Source organism: Chrysoperla carnea, chromosome 5, assembly GCF_905475395.1.
Source record: "Chrysoperla carnea chromosome 5, inChrCarn1.1, whole genome shotgun sequence".
Classification (NCBI taxonomy): Eukaryota; Metazoa; Arthropoda; class Insecta; order Neuroptera; family Chrysopidae; genus Chrysoperla; species Chrysoperla carnea.
In genome coordinates this window covers 44,752,840-44,772,960 of record NC_058341.1, presented here as the reverse complement: position 1 = coordinate 44,772,960, position 20,121 = coordinate 44,752,840, and the positions used below count along the sequence as shown (strand labels likewise).

At 28.9% G+C, this 20,121-nt stretch overlaps 2 protein-coding genes across 7 annotated transcripts in view; one reads left to right on the top strand and one right to left on the bottom strand.

The window, feature by feature from the left end:
- LOC123301196 overlaps positions 1–20,121 on the top strand; it is a 306,076-nt gene that overhangs the window by 65,491 nt on the left and 220,464 nt on the right. The window lies entirely within an intron of this gene.
- Positions 1–20,121, bottom strand: part of LOC123300115 — a 75,564-nt gene that overhangs the window by 22,930 nt on the left and 32,513 nt on the right. For 4 of the 6 annotated variants that reach the window (XM_044882596.1, XM_044882601.1, XM_044882597.1 and 1 more), the window contains exon 2: positions 14,077–15,280. In XM_044882596.1, the coding sequence (XP_044738531.1) occupies positions 14,077–15,280 (1,204 nt within the window). Of the gene's footprint in view, positions 1–14,076; positions 15,281–16,550; positions 16,638–20,121 lie in introns of all 6 variants that reach the window. The other 2 variants (XM_044882599.1, XM_044882598.1) reach the window with 1 other exon arrangement.

The following is a 20,121-nucleotide window of genomic DNA, read 5'->3' as shown; positions in this document are numbered from 1 at the left end:
TGTGTAGCGTGAATGATTTTTATATTTTAAGATGACAGATTAGGTCGGTAATGCCTAGAGCAAGGTGAAAAGTATTTCGGTATCGGCTTTAATATGGAAAAATTTATGAGAGAATCGTGTGGAAATGTTTCTATTTACAGGAGAATAATAATTTTACATGACCGTTCACAGGTATTATGGCAAAAATTCTCTGAGTCTTTTTTTCATATCCATTTTTAACTCCCGAGCCAAAAAAGAGGTGCTATAACTTTGACCGCTATGTGTATCTGTCTGACTTGTCTGTTTGCGGCATTTTAGCGCCTAAAAAACGGACGTACCTGTCTGTGTGTACGTCTGTGGCATCGTAGCGCCTAAACGGATGAACCGATTTGGTTTCTTGTTTCGGTTCAAAGGTAATTTAATGGGGAGTGTACTTAGCTTTATTTTAAGTGCGAGTTTCGGGTTCCGTATCCAGAATAACTAAAAAATTAGCGATGAATCTCAAAATCGGTTCAGTTTGGAGAAGGCTAAGGAAAAAGATAATTTAAGGAGTGTTCTCAGATACGTTTCAAATATGAGTTAAGGGTTCCGTACCCGAAAAATTTCACGAGGGCTTTTTAAATTTTTGTAAATTTCACTTGTTATGAAAATTCTTCGTGAAAATGGCTGCCATTTTAGAGTACATGAACGTTTTTGTTTTTTCAAAACCGTCTGTATTTCAACAATTAACTCAGTCAATTGTTTATTTGCACTTGTTATTTTTCATATTGAGTCCATTTTATTGAACGGTAATTTACGTACATATAGACATTTTAAACTACCTATGAATAAAATTTTTCTTTTGGATTAAAAAAAAAAACCACAATGGATTATCTATTAATAAAATGAATGGTTTATCTTTTAGTCAGAACTAAACATGACATTTTACTTAGTATTATTATTGGTGATGAAAATAAAACTTTGCATGTCTATGATTATATCCCAATCTACATATAGAGTTTCCAAGTCTTGAAAAACGATTATATAAAATATTGTCTCATGAATAAAACTAGTACTATCTGTTAGTATCGAAGTTTTCATGTAAATATAAAAACAAGAAAAGGGTCTGTAAACAGTAAAATCTGTTGAATTGACGAACAAAATTTCAATAAAAAGTTATTTGGTATTGGCCAAAATCATATGCCATTGTCAGAACTAGATCAAATTGAAATAGGACCACACGGGAAGCACCAGCTTTCAAATAAAAGAAGAATTATCAAAGTCGGTTCACCCAGCCGAAAGTTCTGAGGTAACAAACATTAAAAAAAAAATACAGTCGAATTGAGAACTTTCTCCTTTTTTGAAGTCGGTTAAAAAAACAAAAATACATTTTATTGATAGATAGTATCAAAATTTTTTGACAAATTTTCCTGATTTTCATGCGTCGCTTTCTAGTAACTGTATAGCCTTGATATTACAAAAATATATAAGAAAAATAGAAAAACTAACCTTTTTATGGTGTTTAACCCACTGTATATAATATATATTCCTTAATGTCATACTTTTTTTACACTAAAATATATAAGAAAATATTTGCTCAAAAATCAAAATATATTATGTCCTCTTGTGTACAGACACGAAAATTTATATATTATTATTTATATATATATATATATTCAAAAATATAATTTAATATGTTGATGTTGGAAGAATTGTCATTTTTATTATCGAATATCTTAACACTAAATTGATGTCTATTGTTGAATAAAAATGTAAATAAACTTATTTATGTAATATAAAAAATTGTAGAAATAATACCTAAATATTCAAAATTGTTTACTTCTATACAATTTATTGTCAAAATACTTCTTTCAAACAAAATAAAATAAATTTTGTATATAGAATGTTCGATTTATATCTAGGCATATAAATATCACGAGTATGACAGAGTAGATGCGTTAAGCAATGCATCTAAGTAAGAGGTATTATAGGTGTTAAATGAAATCGCAAAAGTGACTTGTATCTTGGCTTTATCTGTTGTAGTTCATATGTTTAACTAAAAAACTCCCACTCTCCAAGCACCAAAGTTTGCTTATCAGCTAAATTAATCAGTTATCGTGATATAGTTAATCTATTTACATCCTCAACCAAAGTATTAAAGGAACAAAAATGTTCAAAATTTCGAACGGATGTTTCTCTTCAAAAAATTATCGAATTTGGAACCGCCATAATTGCACAATTCGATTTATTTTAATGTGCTTTTTTAACATTTTTGGCGAAAAGTGCTTCATCTAGCGTTTTTATTCGAAAATGTCAAAAATAAAAATTTATTGAAAATAGTGACCACATTATTGGAGAAGATAATATATTGGTCTGTAAATATAAATTGTAAATCAATACCTTTTATGGGTTTATAATACATAAACAATATAATTTAACATTATTTTAAAGCTTATTTGTTATTATCAGGTGCGGTAATAACAAATAAGTAGTATAGCCAAATCATTTTAGACAAAGGATCTTAATAAACATTATAACGAACTAATTTTTTCAACCCATTTCCTTCTCTACCTTGCAAGTAGTATATAGATTTTTTTACCAGAATAATTTCAACTTTTCCCTAGCAGTTGATGTCACCTTCCATCTTAAAAATAGACATTATTTAATTGAGTTACAAATTTTAGAATAATTTATTGTTAAATCATCCTCGTGCTAGAACGGACTAAAAAACAATTATATTTGTGGGGAAGAAGTTTTTGATGAAAATCGAAAAAAAACTTTAGAAAATACTGTTTTATTTTTTTACTTATAAAAAATTTTTGATATACAGTGTGTTCAATTAACTCGTCACCATTTGGAAAAGTTTTTTATTATCTTTTGTATGAAAAAATAGTTATTCTTGATAAAAAGGTTTGTATACGTGGTTTATCGAAAAATGTATATTTTGCTAACGAGTAAAATAATTTTTTTTAAATACTTTCGAAAAGATTTTTTCGAGAAAAGTTTATCCTACTTTAAAACTACGGTCAGATATCCAATATTCTACCATAAAAAAATAGGTTTTTGTATTTTTAGTAGCTCTTCACTGTATTAGCATTGATAATTTATATCTACACCAGGACGTGTAGACAAATTGATACAACACAGAATTACCCTTGTGGAAATATTTCAAACAAAAGACTTGGAAAGTCTTACTAATTCTGAAAAAATGTTAATTTGGTTTTTCTAAGACTTTTTAAATCTTTTGTCTGAAATATTTCCAAATAATAAAAGTTTTCCACATAGTGTTGGACTTAGTTGGATACACTGTATTTTTGTATTTTTTTACTATAGAAATATTTATATAAATTAAATATAAAGATGTTATAAAAATCGGCTAATGAAGGTAAATGAAAGAAACCGCTCGTATTTTGCTAAAACATCATGGTATGTATTTCTTAGATGTCAAATATCATTAGTAACGCATGGGTAAGTGGCACAAATGTTTCTATTTGTTACTAAACAATAAATTTAATTCAATGAAACGATCCATGTTAAAGTTAACTTAAAAAATTAGCAATTAGGCAACTTGTATGGCGTAAATGTTAAGTGTTTTCAAATAGTCGAAAACTATTATACATGTTTAACGTACACGTAATTCAAGTTGCCTATTTATTAAATTTGTATTTCAACTTTAACATTAACCGTTCCATTGAATTAACAATTTGTTGTTTATTAACATTTTCGATATTAACTCATGCATTACTAATGATATTTGACATCTAAGAAACACCTTCCATGAAATTTTAGCAAAATGCGAACGGGTTCTTTCATTTTACTTTATTTGTAACATCTTTGACTGTACTAATAATTTGAGGTTTCAATGCTGTGATGTGCGCCAGTTAATAATTTGTATGTTCACAAATAATCACTGCACTATCTTTAAAAATAATATTCTACAATGATTGGACTAATAATCACGCCACCGTACCAACTATCGAGTTTATAATAAATAAATGTAAATACCTCATAAGCAATAATTTGTAATTAAAGTGCACATTTTAGTTATTACATAAAATAATGTAGGTGTCTGTGTATATATTCAACCAAAATTTATTAACAATTACTAACTTCTATGAATACTGAAATTTTAATGAACTTTGGCACTTTATTTTATCATCAGAATATTACAAGCATACCTAAGTTTAATTAATTATCAACTAGGTGCAGTAGGTTTAGGGCCATACCTTTCCAGTGTCGGACCAAACGATTTTTGAATATTTTACTCGACTACACCTAAAAAGAGTTCTTAGCAGTCTATCAATTTTTTTGTGAGTATTATTTCTCGCTGTCTAAATGCCTCAATGGATTTTAATGTAGGTATGTGGTCTTGTTGAATTTTGTCTTGACATCGTGAATGTCACAGGTTATATTTTTCTAAGGAAAAATATAGGACCGATTCGAAACTCAAATAAAGCTCAAAACGAACTTAAAACAAATTGAATAAAAAATATGGTGTTTGGTATCAAATGAAAGCTTTTGAAGAGTGCATATAATATTATGTACTTCGAGAAATAAATGTTGCCGTGCCTGGTATGCGTTATAAAGTTATAGATTTATCAAATTGAACGTATTTTAGGGATATTAAACTTTTTACGGTATTTCGATAACGTAAAAATGAAATAAAAAATTTTAAAATTTATTTATCAATTAATCTCTTTTATACGTTTTTTGTGAAAAATTGTAAAAGTTTATGAAAAATTAACTAAAAAAAAAAAAAAAACATTTCTCATATACCGTACAGAATCGATATGAATTTTTCACAAAAGAAGTATAAAAGGATGATTTGATAAATAAAATTTTAAACTTTTTGTATCATTTTCATTTTTACTCTTTATAAAAAAAAATGTTATAACATTAACGTTATGGCTGTAACATTATTATATAGTAATAACATATAGAATGGTTTAAGTTTTGCATTTATTTTTGACTGAATGTATTTTTGACTGAATGTTTTTATACCATGTATATATGAAATATACATAGTATATTAAGTTTCGTCCCAAGTTTGTAACGCTTAAAAATATTGATGCCACGAACAAAATTTTGGTATAGGTGTTCATAGAATCACCTAATTAATCCATTTCCGGTTGTCCGTCCGTCCGTCCGTCTGTGGACACGATAACTCAAAAACGAAAAAAGATATCGATTTGAAATTTTTACAGCGTACTCAGGACGTAAAAAGTCAGGTCAAGTTCGTAAATGAGCATCATAGGTCAATTGGGTCTTGGGTCCGTAGGACCTATCTTGTAAACCGTTAGAGATAGAACAAAAGTTTAAATGTAAAAAATGTTGGTTATGAAAAAATAAAAAACTTTTGTTTGAAACATTTTTTTGTAAACATCACTGTTTACCCACGAGGGCGTTAATTAGGTGCAAATTTTATAGTATGTATTAATATAGGAATATCAAAGTGAATATCTTTTGTTATTTACGTAACGTCAAAAAAAACAATTGCGCATCAAGAAATGTGACAGAGTTATCAACACTGCCTATACATGGTATTTCAACAATTAACTCAGTCAATTGTTTGTTTTCACTTGTTAATTTTGGTATCATTATAAAGCTTAAAACTTGATGAATATTGACAAAAGTTTTTGTATGTAGTGGGTAACATTTTTAAGGAGATATGCAAGAATTGAATAATACTAGGGATTTCCATAAAACTTTATAAATACATTTTTTGATTAACAAAGTTACCAAAAATAACAAAAAATTCTTAGGTCATTGGACTTATTATTATTATTTTACCGTTCAAAGTTGGCTGAAAAAATGATGAATCATATAGGTTATTCTTTTCAATTCGATATTTCTGTATCAAAAAATCTAGAGAGTGTGATAAAAAAAAAACTATCTAAAATATTTAGACAATCTTGTAGTTTATAATAATACCATAAAAATATAAGGTTGCCGATGATATAAAAATAAAATTTTAATTTAATTATGAGTTCATCGAAGATCCATCATTTGATGAACAGAGACGACTATAGTAAGAGTATTATTATCAAATTTATAAGCAGCACTTGCACACAATATATTATATATTTTTGTTGTTGCGTGGTATTGTAAACCTAAAAATAACATTATTTGACTACAAAGCATGTATTTGGTTTATGCATGCACCGTGCAATAAACCAAAACTTCTTTTACAATACTGTAGGTTTACAATCACCTTAAAAGCACTTATTGAATAAAAACAAAAAAGGGGCTGCTTTGCTTTTAATAAAAAATTTCTCGTAAAGAGGAATATAAAAATCCGGTTACCTTTTAAGAAACCTTCGACATAAAATCAGATCTGATCGAATCGTTTATGGCATCGTAACTTCTAAACGGATGAACCGATTTTGATTTTTGTTTTGGGTTGAAATTAAATTTGATCGAGAGTGTTCTTAGTTATATATTTCAAGAAAATCTGATCATCCATTGGAAGATAAAGCTGGAGAACAAATTTTGTTGTTTAATTTTTATGATTTTTTTAAGGGAAACTCCTAGGGAAAACTATTAAAAAACATGAAAAACTGGTCATTGACTATACTGTCCATAAGACTTTTACAAGTCATACTTGACTCGGGGAAAGTATTTAATTTAATTTTAATTTTTTTGAAACGTAGCTTGCGCATGTTTTCCTTTCCTGGTCAAATTTTTGTGTTTCTATAGACATATTTTTTCCAGAGGACTAAAAAATCAATTCCATAAAAAACATAAAAATCAAATGGTCTCGCTGAATTAAGTATGATTTTCATATGGGTTGTAATATCTCATCGACGACGTTTGAAGTAAGATAAAAATAATTACTTAAAATGTTTAATATAGGGTGGGGCAGAAAAGTGTGTCATTTGGAAAACGCTATAGAAAAAAATCCTATCAATTTTTTCAAATAATTTTTTTAGCACTATAAAATCATAAAAAGAAATTCCGTATTGAAGGAAATTATATTTTAAGTCAATATTGTTATTTAAATAAATTGTATTGAAAATCAGTAGATCATATTTTCCACCCGTCTATCATGTTTTTTATGATATTTATTCAGGAACAATGCATCGGTGTATATTTTGCGTTGAAGGCGTTTTATCAAAGCAATATTGAAGCACTGAGGAAGCGGATCCAACAATAAATCATGACCAATCTCACTGACCATGCTTCGACATTTGGTGAACAAATTTAAGAAACACCTTGAAAAATGTTTAAAAGAGTTGAACTACATTAACAAAATTAGCTGAATTCCTTAAAACATCATTTTTAACAGTACTTTTTTAAATATTTTTATGTAGTTGAAGTGCATGGTAATTTGGAATAGAAAGAAGTGATAATTTGAAATGAAATAATTGGAAATAATTGATGGTATTTCTTTTTACAAAGTTTTTAATATATATACTTTTTTTCTACTCCAACCTGTATAAAGAATTAGTCAAATAATTATATCTACTAAAGTTGGTGGATTATCGTATCATATTCTGTAATTCCACGACGGTTTACAGAAATCGTAATTATAATTTAAAAATAAGTATTATATAGCTATACTAATGAACAAAATGGAGGATTGTTAATGAATGAAACAAACAGAATAAAATATTCGTACTAATATTAATTCTAAAAATGTTTTCTTTTTTTTTAAATCATGCGTAAATTTAGCACTTTGCAGGTGATAGGAATTACAAGAAATCCTATTAATATTATAAATGTTCAAATATGTAGTATTTTTAGGTGTGTTACTTAAACCCACGAAAATTACTGAACCAACTTTGATGAAATTTGTTTAATGGCTTACGTTCAGACTTAAAATCTACTACAACTATAGTTTCTTATAATACGTAGGTTTTGTTATTGCAACATTCTTAAACCAATGTCTATACTCCAATGAGAGCGAAGGTCGTCTCAATGTCCAAAAAAAGGAGGAAGTAAAACTGAGATTACAAGGCATTTTAAGCGGGGGCAAGTGGGTTAAGGGATAGCATGAGATGGATTTATTATAAAAGTTGCAATTGTCTATATTGCGTGTGCTATGAAGGGAGGGCAGGGGAGGCGTAGGCTATATCGGGGTAGTCTATGTTTTTAAAGTAATTAAATTGCCAAGCGAAATGGGAGGGTAGCGGCTAGGCAGCAATAACTTTTTATACTGGGTGTCTTTTTTAAGTTGACATAGGCTTGAAACTCGATAAGTAAATTTAAACGAAGAAAAAGTAAATTTAGACGAAAAATGTTAAATTCAAATTCACAAATCTTATACCGGTATCGAATTCGATCTAAGTTTTCAAGTTCAAAATAATACCTAACTTTGATTCATATTTGACAAACATTAAATGAACGCTTTAAATTTGAAAATCATTCTTTATAAATACGCAAACATTTTTTTGTAAACCGAATAGTTTAAACAGTTATTGATAGGAGAAATCTAACATTTTGTGCGCTTCTTCATTCAATTTGAACAAAAATGGTCTTTAGAGAAAAACAAATCACATTTATTGAATTTATTGGAAAATTTCTTTCGAAGAGTGCGTAGGTTTCGCATAACCAATTCTACGAAATAAAAAATTTTGATAAGAAATAACGCATTTTGGGTAAAACTTGCTCGTCCGTTTTTGCCTGTACTGTATGGTTTGGGAAAATATGTTTCGAAAAAAAATTATACTTTTTTAATCAATAACAACTTTCTAATTTAAATTGTTCATCTATCGATTACCAGTTATGGAGTAGAGTGAGCTTTTCATTGAGCTTGAAGCATTTTTATCGATAAAACTTATTTCTTGAGTTTCAAAATATGTCAACGTAAAACAGCACCATGTATACAAAATATAGTATTTTTACATAAATTTAGCAGAAAATTTTAAAAATCTATTTTAATGAAGACAAATTTTAAGCTTTTTAATTTTGTTTTAATACAGTTTGGCATAAATATCATAGTTCTTTAAAAATAAAAAAAAAGTCAGTGAAATCTTTTAGTTATATTGTAGGCATTTTTTGAGGACTTCGATTCTATCTTGGAAGTGAAAAATGTCAAGTTTACTTGCTGGATATTTCCATATATTTCATTTACTCATTATTTTTCATTTATTTATACTAAAAGTATCTACCTGAATAAATAACATAAAATATATATAATTTTGTGTTTGAGTATGCTAATGTAATTATTATTACATTAATGCTAAGGCAAATCTAATGAAATGCTAAGCTAAAAAAAATGGACATTCAGTAATTAATTCACAAATTTGTGAAATAATTGTATCAAAGTGAAAAATTTTAAATACGAAAACATTTATGTATTTATATAGTTTATTTTTTATATTCAAAGGTTTTCAATGTTTAAAAAAAAACTACCAAAACGTGAAGCATTTGGTGAACATTCGGAAACGCATCTTTGTTGCAAATATCGAGTGTTTCGCCAAAGTTAAACTTCGTTGACTCACATGTCACCGAAGTTTTCAAGAAATTTTTTGATGAGCAAAAGACAAGGAAAATTTGAGAAAATATTGCGATGATTCAAAAATCAATCTGTAATCTTCAACTTTCCTGAACTCTTCTCAAGAATTTATTACTCTTTCAATAAAAATATGTTTCGCAGCATCAGCCAGTTCGACAGCTTTGTCTAGATCCAGGTTTTCTGTCTGAAGTACTCGACTCAAAGACAAAATCATAGAATGTACCGTGCTCAAAATACCGTGTGGAAATGCGTTTCATAAATGGGTGCATTTACAGGTCTATATTGTTAGTTCAAAACTTATGTGGGCAGATTCTCAATGGGAGAGGTTTTGACCTACAAAACACATACCGTGCGTACGGGCCTGAGACCCACACGCACACCGAATGGGCAAAAGGCCAAATAAGACGTTGTGGCTCGGTTTTCGTTAAAATAGGATTTTGGGTATCATTTGGACCACTTATGCTTGTGTATTGTTTATATTTTGTTGAACGTTTCTAGGAAAAATTGAAAAGCTTCTTTGTTTTGAAAAATTTTGGCAAAAAATTTTTGTTTGTGTTTATAAACATAGGAATGCTAAGAGTATAAAATTTACACTATTGCATACAATTTACTTTATACGAGTTTTTGTTTGATTTTATTTGTGTATAGTAAAAATATTTATATATTAAATAGGTAAATAAAGTAATTTTATTTCATCATCAATCATAATTTTGTGAATAAAATGTCAGATAAGCGATTTTTTTTATACTCTTTATGTGTAAAAATCAACATTATGAATATTATAATGTATAATGAATTTTAATAAAAAAATTGCTGCTTTCGCTTATATTATTTCAATACAATACATTATACTTTTGATCATTATATTCGTTAATTATATAAGCTTGACAATCAGCTTACTACGTGTGGGATATTTTAGTTTCAGTGATTAAACGTATAAAATAAATTACATCCAACAGATGACTAACAATATATATGACTGAAACAGACATGTATATCATAAATACGTTTTGTACTGTTGATTAATATTGATGCAAGACTGGGTGTAACGATTTGTCCTCTTTCATTTCCAATTGATAGATTTGTCAATCAAATCATTTACGATGGATATTTTATTTCACCTATTTCTTCAGTCTCATTTAGCTCAAAATAAACGATTAATTTCAGTCATTTTAAGAAACACTGAGGGGGATGTTTGTTTGAAGCTTGAAGGAAATGTTATCCTTCCGCTTAGTTGAATAATTTCAATTTTTATAGAGTCATCCCATCTTGATCTCCCTCATAAGACATTTTTGACTTCCATCCTATACGACAAAAATTGGGACTTCGATCTAACTTCAATCTTCGTCATTAGACCCCAATTCGAAGAAGTTTAGGTTTACGCTTCCGAGGGTAGGTCAAAGAGGAAGAGTATAGTAGTAAAGTAGGCCTCAGAGGTTAAATTCCACGCAGTAAGTAAAAAGAAAAATGTAAACTTACAATGTTTACACTTCTAAGGAGAGTTCAAAGGAGAGGAATCAATTTGACCTGATTATGGTGAATTATGGTGGAAGGTGGCCCAAGTATCAATTCGACCATCCATCTGGTTTATACCCCTGGGGTGGGTTCAAAAAAAGACCTAGCTTAACGAGAATCTATCGTCTCGATAAAACACATAGGTATATTATGTGAATTTGAGCTCAAATTTGTGCAGTAGTTCAGTAGTTATATAATTATACTGCATTTTATTTTCAAAAAAATTGGGACAAAAATTAAAACCAACGAAATTACAGGGAATTAAGTGATGGCAAACGAAGTGAAATTTTATAACACAATAGTCTTTGTATGCAGTTGTTCAGCGAAGTGGGTGTGTTAACTGCTAGTATTAAGAAAAATTCCAGTAAAGTCAAGAGCTCTATTAAAATGTTCACTTCCTCGAGTGTATCAAATGGAATATTCAACAAAATATGATTTTCTCAACTAGAAAAATACAACATAATTAATTATCTATTTTTAGATAAATATTACGAACTTTCATTGATATAATGTAAAAAGACGGGCAAATGGTGGGTAGACATCCTTCGCAAATATTTTATTTTTAATAAAAATTATTATGATAAAATGGTAATATTAAGGACGTTCCTCGCTAAGTGATGAAATTATTATGTATGCAATTATTTGAAATTTTCGTTTCACATTTTCAGGGTAGATTCTGTTAGACTTTATAAAAATTATGACGAAAATTGAAAGTAAAATTTTTCGATATATGCCATAGTTTTCGAAATATGCCTAAATATTTATAGTAAATCACTTTTAGAAGAAATCCTTCCCGAAAAACGCTCTTAAAAGTTCTACCATTTTAGTGGTAGAATTGGTAGGGTACAGGGAAATGGGAACAGTGAGTTTTTGTATTATATGATAATTTGCTTTATGTTGACATCTGCATTAATGAATGTTAATCATCTGCATTAATGAATGTTAATTACCTTCATCGAAAAGCACAGTACCAAACCTAAGTAATTTACTGTGTCGTTTGTGAAGACAAAAAAGAACTGGTCCCGGAATGTCTTCTTGCGGGACATTTATTTCCCTTGTCCGCTATATGACTACTATAAACGATTTCAAGAGGTCATAATACGAATACTCATAAAGTTTAAATTTTTGTGGCAATTGAATGTATGGCCACATATGGCTTAGAACCGAAAAATTGCCAACAAATTTTTCAAGCTCACCATAAAGAATCCATACATTTGAAAGCCCAAATTGAAACAGTATCTAAAAAATCTTTATTGGAAAAGGAATTCTTCCATTTGATGAAAATTAAATTTATAAAAATGAAATGATCATTATCATAAAATTAAATGGTTAATTAACCAAACGAATATTTGGTGTATAAATAATTGTTGATGAATATAATGAGATTTATATAAATTTTCTTTTGGGAAAAATAATATATATAGAAAAAAAACAAACCTTAAGGTAAATGTTTACTGTTTAATATAAAAAGGAAACCTCTTGAGGTTTTTAATGATACAAGTACAAATTCCTATTATAGTGCAAACAAGTTTAATTTACCATACACCCATACCCACAGAGTATCTGGCAATGGTTTTTGTTCAATTATAATTTATTACACTAGACAGTAATGGAAAGAGGGATTGCTTCAAAAGATATCTAAAGAAAAAACCGAAATGTATAAGAACGTTAAGTCAATAATTTTTTTTAAAATACTTATAATGTAAGAAACGAGACATTTGACTGCAGGCCTTCTAGTATTTTATGGGAGCCGGTGGAAAATGTTTGTTTCAGTGTCCTCAACAAAATAATATTCATGAAAACTATAGATTTGCGCCCATGGAGTGGGGCAGAAGTTTCCTACTACCCGGACACCATATTATGTTTATTTAACATTAATTTAAATTATTGGATTTTATATTTTTGACAATTCTAAGCATTTTTTGATCCCTGACATTTATCTAACCTACGCTTTCAAACGGACTGTTTGCTCCAAAACGATTCTCTATAGCATATTAGTTTTATCCTTTTCTATACTTTGAGTAGAAAGCACGCGCACACCCGCTCATTTTTCGGCTCCGTCACGCGCAGCTGTTGTACTGCATCCTTCTCTATCGCATCAACTAGTACGCGCAATGCTTCGCTGTTATACATCGTTGCTTGCTCCGATTTTTAAACTTAAAAGTCTGGCAACTGTTATTTATGAACGGATTTTGGAAAGCAATACTGTACTACTGTATTCGATATAAAATAGCTTTCATTTTGATGTATTTTTTAAGTGGTAAGAATATGAATACAATTACTTATTTCAATTTATCTGTTTATACACGGCAACCTGGTAATAAGGACCAGAAAAGGGTAGGCAACTTAGCTGTTGCATATTTTCTTTGTTGTACGCTTTCTATTGGAATTTCTTTCATTTGACAAGCAAGTCAATAGAATTTTTAAAATAAATTATTAAATTACTCTTGGTATATGTTCAGAAACATATTTTTTTGGATAAAATATAATTTTCATCTGGTAAACAGATGAGTGATGGTCGATCTTATATTGGATCTTCTACTAAAACCTTTTTATAAAGTGTGAAATCATCATCCACTTAAATATGATTACTTTTGTTTGCTATGAAACAAGGAAAGGCACTCAAAACTATACGCGTATCGCAATTATTAAAAAAACTTTCGAATTGCGCATCGAAAAAACTATCCAATTTTTTAAATAACTCACACTTAACAGGGCCGTTATGTGGGTACACAGCTCTTGCGCAAGTATTTAGATTGCGCTTCTTTAATGGAATGAAAGTCTTTAATCCATAACCTTTTTGAACAGTGCACCGGGCAGCTTTTTGGCATCATACTCTAGAAGCGTATTTTTTTTATAAATTATATTTTAACTAAGCAGATACTTTTACTTTGTATGCGAGGAATAAAAAAAACATTGTTTTTTAAATCATTTCTCGACATGATACATCGATGGATATGACTTACAAATACCACATTTAATTTACTATCGGTTTTTATTTGATTAATATTTTTTGTATGTATGTATGTATTTATAGATTTATTTCGTGTGCCTGCATTGCCACCCCCCAAGTTACGGTCCTGACACATATGTACATATGTGCATTTTTAAATAAATAATAATGTAAATACTTCATAAATTCTTACCTTTTTCACATTAGTCAAGAAATTATGAAACGAACTCGTAATTGAATTAAACCATGAAAATCGTCTCGAACATTTCGTTTCAAAATCATCTGGTACCATTTGTTGCGATTTTTGTCCATTATTCGAATAATTTAATGACATCGTAATCTTAACTTGTTCGTTATATTCAGTTATTGAATGCGTGGAAATATTCGTAAATGTTAGTTTATTACATTTCTCAAATGTTTGAGATATAACCGAGGCAGTTACCGCACTAGGTGGTATTAATCGTTGATGAGGATCACCACCGCCATCACTAACAATTTGATTTTTCGATGGTGGATCAGTATATGTGATCGGGGTTGAAGTTGGTGGTTGTTGATCGTGAAATAATCGTTTTGGTGTACAACATATGTTTATATCAGGCGCCGCAATATGACCAGCACGACGAGAACGTTTAGCCTGTGACGTAATAGTCCATGATGATGTGAATGATTTTGTAACGTTTGTTGATGCAAGTTCATCTTCAGCGATTGTTGATTGGTCGCTAGGACTATTATTTAATGGTCGCTTTTTACTGTATGGTGTATAGATTGCATACATCCGACTATTACTGTCATTTGGTGTTTTTACCATTAAATCGTTAGTTTTATTCTTCTTTTGCTGCTTTGTGGAAGTTATCGATGGTGAAACATCAAGTTGATTTTTATTATCAAATGAGGATCGTGTTGTAAATATTAAATGCATATTTGGAGTTTTTGAGTTGTGTGACATACTTTTACATGATTTATACTTCTTTTCGTCTACTGACGACACTTCATCTTTGTGATAATTCATATATTTTGGTTTATGTCGTTTGTTTTTCACTTTTTGATCCGATTGATTTGCAGTAATTGTTATTTGGCATTGAGTTTGTGGTTTTTTTAAGGCAATTGATGATGCATTATTGGATTGATGATGTAAGTTATATTTTGATGTATCGTTGTCACCATATAATTCTTGTAATATTTTGCTTTCATTTGCGGTGATTGTTTTATTTGTGGGTGTATCATATGTGATATTTAAATCAACAATTTCGTTTTGTTGATGTAGTGGATTTTCATTGTTTAATTGATTATCATCATTTGGTGATTTGGGTTTATTAGGAATTTTTTGTTTTTGTTTTTTATGGCCTTTTCGGTTTAGTCGATGACGATGATGATGATTTCCTGGCATTTTGTGAGACCTGCAATCAAGAAAAAAACTTTTACGTTATGCAGAAAATTAATTGCCAATGGATTTGAGTTTTTTAACTGAGTGGTTTATAAGATACTAAGCAAAGATTTTGTCATTGGTATCGGTCGAACAAATGGAAATTTTGTGTGTTATTTCTAGCTTCAATTAGCCTGTAAAGATACTGATTTAGGTGCTACATTTTCTTGCTTGCATATCCCGGGGTAATAAGTGTTTAAATGTTGAAACAGATTTTCGCATGGATAATATATTAAAAGATTCAGTTCCTGTTTTCAGATCTTTAACTTTTACTGCCCATTCGCTTTAAATAAGACTCTTGCGAAAAATAATAAGCCTCTTTACAGAGTATAACAGTTTTCGTAGAAGGGATATAAGGGGTTATCCATAAATTACGTCAAACCAATTTTACGATTTTTAATCCTCCTTCTTGTTTGGCACAGATGGTCACATTTTTTGAGCCTCCTTGGTGTGTTGTCATATATTTTATAATTTAAATGAAATAATTAAAATAAAACAGCAGTTAAAATTTAATTAAAATAAATCAGCTGTTAAAAATTTAATTAAAATAGAGCAACAGTTAAAAATTTTCGTTTTTATTAACTCCCGAACTAAAAAAAAGGGGTGTTACCTATAAGTTTGACCGCTATGTGTGTGTGTCTGTCTGTTTGTGAGATCGTGGCGCCTAAGCGAATGAACCGATTTTTATTTTTTTTTTTGGTTTCATTTGAAAGATACTTAATTTAACGGAGAGTGTCCTTAACGATGCTATTTCAAGTGCGAGTTCATGGATCCGGTACCCGAAAAAATCTAAAAAATTGGCGATGACCTTCAAAATGCTTGAAGGAAAAACGTAATTTAATGAAGAGTGATCTTATATATGTTTTAAGTGCAAGTTTAGGGTTCGTATCCGAAAAATTTGTCGGGGATTTTTTAAATTTTGTGAATTTCACTTGTGGGTTAGTTTTTTTTGTTTTTTCATATAAATTATGCATTTATATTTTAGATTTTAACATGGGACGTAACAAAGCTTTCGACCCCCCTACCACTTCTCACACAATTTCAAATTTCTTTGATCCCCTCCCCCTTAACGTGTGACGTAATTAATGGTTGGTCGCTAATACAGGACTAACACTCCGAGGATTTGAGAGTGTATTTATATCTTCAAGTTGACTTCTTGACCCGACAAAGTATTTTTAACAAAACAAAAATTGGCGCGTTTTTTTTACTTTACATTGCGATTTTTTAAATATTCGAATACATACTTTTTTTTAGGTTTTTTTCAATATTGTTCAGCCTCTTGATGCTTGAGTTGAATGATTTATATACCTCATTTTAAGTCAATCCAAAATCTATCCAACAATTAAAGATAAATGAAAATCGAATAATGCTTAAGAATTTATTCAGAAAAAAAAACAAAAATTATGAAAAAAAATCAGTATAAAAAGCGTTAGACCAGGCTTCAGAGGAATTTTGCTTGCAAATATGAGAAATGAGATAGCTGTTGGCCTATGAATCTAATCCATGGTATTCATGTTTCAAATCGAAAAATCGCTAAGAGGGATTTGAACTTGATTTATAATATAAAAATCTGTAAGAGATTTTATTTTATCTTAAAAGTGGTGATAATAGACTCACATCGTTAAATTTTTGTATTGCCTCAATCGACGTTCATTATCATAGTGTGAAAACAATTTTTATATAACAACTAAGAAAATATCAAAGATTTAAATGTGTATAAATAGAAAGAGAAAAAATTAGCACGTGGTGACGTCACAACTTGCGACTGTCAGAGAGAATACATATCAAAATTTGTTTTGCAATAACATTATTTAATTGCTTATATCTTTCATGTTTATCAATCGATTTAAATATTAATTTCGGATCTTAATGTCATCTATTCTCGCACATTTTCAAAATTCGAAGAAAGACAAATTGAAATCGACATCAGAACACTACCCCATTGTGATAATTTTTAGTCAGACAGCATGTATTTTTAAATTTCCTAGAATCGTAGTCTCATAATTTACTGGCTCAGTGATCGAGCGGTCACTACTAACTTTAATGAACATTTAAAATTAATGAGGGCGGTAGAATTGATCACATTGTCGCTTATAAGAACGAAGAAACCGATTCCACCTACATCATAAAAGGTAATTGTACATATACGGATGTAGTTAAATAAAGATTCACAAATAATGATGTGGGTGGCCTCTGTTATAGGCATATGTCAGAAAAACGGAGGTTAACCAAATTATTATTATAACAGGCCTAATTTTCACGTATTTTATTCAAAATTCCATTCTTTGTTATTCTTAAAATATTTAAAATTAAAATTAGAGATATTCGTTGTGTGCGTAGTCATGGTAGGGACAATAACATCGATGCCAGCGTTCCAGTGAAAAATTTTAGGAGGCTGTTATGACTAATTTGCAATTCTTTACATGTTAATGTTATAGAAAATGTCAAATTAAAATTATTGAAAAACACTAATTAATTAAACTTAATGCATTAAAAATTGTGAAAATTAAGAAATCAAACTGCACAAATATTATTTTTCAAATGTAAATTATTATAATTATTTGTTTAAATTTGTTAGACAATTATATTAAATTTTCAATGTAAGTCATAAATGCAATCCATACAATTATATATGCATCCATACAATTCTGTAATTAAAGTAGTGTGTCGTTACTATGGAAACGCCACCAATAAAACTCACGCACGGTACGAATACGGCATATAATTCACATTTATACATACATTTTAAATTGAATTTATTGTTACAAAACCTAGATCATTGTCCATATCAATGTATATTTTTCTAAATTGCCCTAAATCAATGTATATTTTACAAAATTAACCTTTCATAAATGTCGGATGCTGGCAGGCTCATAGAATCAATCATTTTTAAGAAATTTATTAAAAATAAATTCCAATAATACATTTTAGTAATTTTCTTGTATCTCTTTATATTTGGAAACTTAATCATGTGAAAAAGATCATATTTGTACGAAGAAAAAAATACTGGCGGTAGATGTAGCGCAATCTAATACAAAGAAGGGAGAAAACCTACACATTATATTTTGATAAAAGATACTTTACAAGGTGATTGAGTATGATCGGTCAGAATGGGCAAAGTTGTAGCGATGATGGAAAATACTTGGATCCAAACATTACTTCTTGAATTATTTGAAGGTGACCCAGTACTGTAAAAGAGTTTAGGTCAACCATCATTGAATGAGAGATATTGTGAAGATATTTAACATTAAGAATTGGGCAGTGAGAAAGATCTCAAGGAGAAGTGGACCCAAAAATAAAAAGAACAAGTTATTAGTTATTGAATTAAATATCACGATACTCGAAATGAAATTGTATGTTAAGACATTAAAAAAAAAATTTAAAAAACATAGAACAGACTTCGATTTTGCTAGATATCGATATTTCGATTGCAACGCAATTATCGTAAGTAGCCAAATTTAATAAATATGTAAAACATTCCCAACAATTACAGCAACAATTAAAATACAAGTACAAAAATAATTACTATTTTACAATTTTCTTAATATACTTACAATTTTATTTCGATTACCGTTGGAATTATTTCAATAGCTATATCTCAACTTGAAGTAAACAAAAACTCATTCTTATGGTCTAAGAGACGGCATATGGTCGATCTTCACCTATCTGATAACCAGGCATATATTTTTTTTTTTGAAACTTTATTGATTTTGAAACGCTCCTATCGTAATTTTCTATCGAAAAGTATTCGTGGCTATTATTAATTAAATTATTTTAATCAATTTTTTCCAACAACGGTTTTTTCAGACAAGCCTATACAATTATTTTCGTCATTAAATTATCTTTTTCTGATACCAATTTCGTTTGGTTAACAGATCCATGTAGATCTGTTCATACCATACGAGCAAGTAAGTCAATATAGATAACTATACCGATCTGTTAACCAATCGAAATTGGTAGCAGAATAATGGAAAAAGCTTCCCTGAAAAGTACTGTTCATGGAAAAAATTGGTTAAAATTAATTTAATTAAAAATAGTCAAGAACACGATAGAAAAACTATGATAGAAGTGTTTAAGATCAATAAAATTTCATAAAAAATTTTTCTCATTTGGTTATCGGATGTGTGAAGATCCGACCTTATACCGTCTCTTGTACTACTATAGTACAAATTGTATTTAGATACCAAAGAATATAATTTTCGTTAAAATCTATTTGAAGAAAAATTTAGCTATTATTTCGCTTTCTTTCAATATGTAGGTATAACAGAAATAGTGTTTATCACTTTAATATATTTTTCCGTTTAAGGATTTATTGGTATTTAAAAAAGGTTTTTTTAAAAATAAATAACGAAAGAAATTAATTTGTTCGAACTTTACTTTGTGGAAGTTCATTTTAATAAAACAAAAATATATCACTGTATATTTTAATCAATTTATTTGCAATCTTCCACGATTTATTTTAAGATTTTTTTCATTAACAAATCGATTATTTCAATTGATTCACTTATTTAATTCTGGTCTGATGCTTTTAAATAAGAGAAACAGTTGTAATAATCGGTTTTTTTAATTAAAAAACCTTAAAATAAATCGCGGAAATTAAATTTATTAAAATATACAGTGATATATATTCGTTTGATTAACGCAAGAAATTATGGAGTCAGAAACGTAAAGGGAATTTGATGTTTAATTTTAAATAAACAAATATAAGTAAAAAGGTTTATACTGGAACTAAACGTTATACAAACTAATTTTGTTGAATCATACAGTAAAAAAATTATTTACACAACTTATGTTTCTTGTAAATGTATATATGTA